This window comes from Perkinsus marinus, assembly GCF_000006405.1.
Source record: "Perkinsus marinus ATCC 50983 genomic scaffold scf_1104296967108, whole genome shotgun sequence".
In the NCBI taxonomy this organism is placed as follows: domain Eukaryota; phylum Perkinsozoa; order Perkinsida; family Perkinsidae; genus Perkinsus; species Perkinsus marinus.
Genome location: NW_003203663.1, coordinates 17,171 through 20,211, shown reverse-complemented (window position 1 = coordinate 20,211; position 3,041 = coordinate 17,171). Strand labels below are relative to the sequence as shown.

General features: G+C 48.1%; 2 protein-coding genes across 2 annotated transcripts in view; one reads left to right on the top strand and one right to left on the bottom strand.

Annotated features, from left to right (window-relative positions):
• Nucleotides 1-1,010: 1,010 nt before the first annotated feature.
• On the bottom strand, nucleotides 1,011-1,510 carry Pmar_PMAR000232 (hypothetical protein; the record flags this gene model as incomplete). The annotated part of the gene is made up of 2 exons (XM_002768778.1): nucleotides 1,011-1,112; nucleotides 1,163-1,510. The coding sequence occupies 2 exons, from the start codon at nucleotides 1,508-1,510 to the stop codon at nucleotides 1,011-1,013; spliced, it is 450 nt and encodes a 149-aa protein (XP_002768824.1).
• Nucleotides 1,511-2,437: 927 nt separating this feature from the next.
• Pmar_PMAR000231 (hypothetical protein) overlaps nucleotides 2,438-3,041 on the top strand; it is a gene marked incomplete at both ends in the record, with an annotated part of 5,047 nt that continues 4,443 nt past the window's right edge. The window contains 2 exons of the mRNA XM_002768777.1: nucleotides 2,438-2,629; nucleotides 2,679-2,784. Coding sequence (XP_002768823.1) covers nucleotides 2,438-2,629; nucleotides 2,679-2,784 — 298 coding nt within the window. The remainder of the gene's footprint in view (nucleotides 2,630-2,678; nucleotides 2,785-3,041) is intronic.

The following is a 3,041-nucleotide window of genomic DNA, read 5'->3' as shown; positions in this document are numbered from 1 at the left end:
CTAGTGAAGCCTGTCAGTTGATATGTTCATTTATGAGGAAAAAGTGAGAAGGATGATAAGCCTAGGGCAGTCCCTGGAGGGAAGTGTTGAAGTAGGAACTTCAAAACTTCAGTCTCAGTGTTCTTCCACGGTGACGACCATTCCTCACCGACTGCCACTTCCAGGAGAAAGCGGTACCCCCTAGTATGGGCGTTGCTTTGTCCTTATGGACAGACTTAGCTCCCTTCTCAGATAGGGGCAAGATGAGAGCCTCATCCATCCCACCGTTATAGAACCACGATGTATGACACCATTCTCTAGCGAGTGACAAGATACCTCTGGCCGGTTGCAAGGAGTGGACTACCTTACACCCAGTGGACTAGAGAGCTCAACACGTGCTGTTCAACATCCATCACTCTAACATAAACATGCGTTAAACATCTTATACACCTACAAAAGATAGCTCATGACGCCATCGATATGAAGCTGATTGAGACAACACGTGTCGCTGCTCGATGCGTCAGGTCGAGACTACTGGACATCTTCTTCTAGTTCTTGGAGTTTCGGAGGTCTGCCTATGACCGTTAGCTTATGGTTAGGCATCAGGTCATCATGTGGGTTCCACCTGGACAGCAAGTCAACCGGAGCTGTCCTGTAGTTGTGTCCTAGGAGCCACATAACGATCCCCTTGAGATCTTCCGGTTTCGAATAGGAATCCAAGAAAGGAGGCTGAACTTTGGCCCGCCGAGCTGCGAAGTTAGCGTAGTTTTTAATTTGTTGTCTGCATAAGTCTTCAAGATCCTCATCTGTCAAGTCAGTCTCTGATCCTCTACGAAGTATCACCCTAATGGACTTTTCTTCCAACGTTCTTAATCTTTCCCTCTCGAATTGAAATGCTAGCTTCCTGAGGAAAGACTCGCTTTTTCGAGATTGTGAGAAGCGACTATACTATCAGTGGGAGAGAAAATGTGAATCATCAGAGAATGGTCGATAGCTAAATAAAGGGGAACACTTCATGACGGTGCTAGATCTTACGGGTCGTAATTTTTTCCGAAAGAATTGGACACTTCCCTAATCCTGAAGCCATCCTCAGGGTCATCCATCTCCAGTTTCAGCGACACTGTCCATTTTATCTGTCAGATCGTGCTGCAGTTAATCTGAATAGTTTATCAAAGTGGCTCACTGATCTCCCCGAGTCGTCGTGCGGATGAGCAATCCAGTAACTCATGGAGTCGGTAGCTTCGCAGTTGGTCTTTTGTAGTCTCAGAGCACGTGATTTTTTCATGAGCTCTCTACCGTAGTGTCTCATGTCATCCTCCTTGTTGAAAGGCACGGCTCCAGCCGCATCATCCCTTTCCACCTGTTTCAGCAAGTCAGGATTGAGAAGGACGTCAATAGCCCGGTAATCAGGCTCCTCGCTTGCTGAGGTGCTCTCTATAGTTGTGCGGAGAGTAACGTCTGCCAAAGCCTGAACCTCTTTATCGTCTTTCTGGACTGTTTCATACCCCAATTCCAGCTGAAAAGGGGCCATAGCATCATAGAAAGAGTTGAGTGGCTTCACCTGTTTTCTTTCGGTGGGAGTAGAGAGGTCGGTCCCGGTCAAAGAGTCTTCAGATGGGTCGGCAGGAGCCTGCAAGAAGTTGGAAGTTGTTCTTATTCCTGTCGACAATCGACGTTGGCCACCGGCTACGTCGGTGTAGTGACCAGAGAGAGCGGCTAGAAACACTCAAGATCCCCGGTTCGAACCCTCGTAGCGTCATTTCTCTATGGCTCTCAATGCTGACTATGTGCGCTTCCAGCTCACCTCTGTGGGTGTACTAGGTCTTAACAGCTTCTTCCCTGATCGGGCTAGTGCGCCCACCCAGATGGGAGCCTCTGTCAGAAGGAGTACCACAATCTTCAAAGTCAAAGATTTAGTCATTTATCAACTTTAAAACCTCTCGAAAACATATTATGCCTTCACCTCGTCTTGAAATGGGGTTACTTCTCTCATTCAATCTAGCAAGAAGCCTAAGGTCGTTTCGGGAAAATTTTTTGGGTACGTTTTCCATTTAGATGGCGAGCGAGAAATAACATTAATTGTGGGCGTGCGCGCATGAGATGAAGCGTCGCCGTTTTGTGGCTTTGCGCCGTCCATGAGAGCTGAAGAAGGACGTGGGCCGTGCGGGTAGGTCATGCAGAAGCTGCGGTTGTAATCCTTTTCCCCGAGTCTACTCGTTTTTTCGTAGGAGGTCATAAATTTTTCTCTGGTAGAGAGAAGATAGTGAAATAATATTAGGTGGGAAGTTTCATTCAGCATGGATGGTGTAAAGGTTTGGCTGATTCATCTGGGAACCTCATCGGCCAAATATGTGGCAGGCGTTGGCCTAGACGCGCACAGGTTCGAATCCTGGGAGGGGAATGTATTCGAGCTCTATCAGTTGCCTTGCTCTTGTCTTGATCCTCTTCATCCTGGCACATGGCTGAGTTCGCGAAGGAGGCCGGTGGAGAGCTGTTCTCGTATAATCGAGAGAACTGGAAATTCAACAATGAGCTGCGACAGAAGAATCTCTACCAGCAGCAGAAGATGCGTGTTAGGCAAGTTGACCTTTACCGAGAGGATCTTCATGACTTATTCGGCCTTACTATAGGAAAGATGGACAACTACGCGGTGAGATAGGGAAATGAATAGTTTTTGTGGAGCATGTGGTCCCGTTCAGACCGTGAGTGTTATCCTGTTAATCTGGTGCATTGAGATGTTCTACAAAGGACGTATACCATCACCGACGCAGAACTTTCTGTTCTGGGCTTACGCGATATCGCTTGGTAGTAACGGGTGGGGAGAGGGGTTCGAACGTGGTACCTCTTGGTGGCAAGCTGTTGTTTGTACCGCGAGGCTATAAGGTCAGTGATTATTCAGGCACGTCGATCATATTCCTCCTGTTCTCACTCTGGTTCGCCCTACATGCTTCTGTGAACGCGCAAGTGTTCTCCGTCCGTGCACTCACCCAATGGTTGAGGCTCCCAGTCCCAAGTGCTCAGGAGATTGCAGATGCTGCTTCCCGACTGAAGGATTATGAATG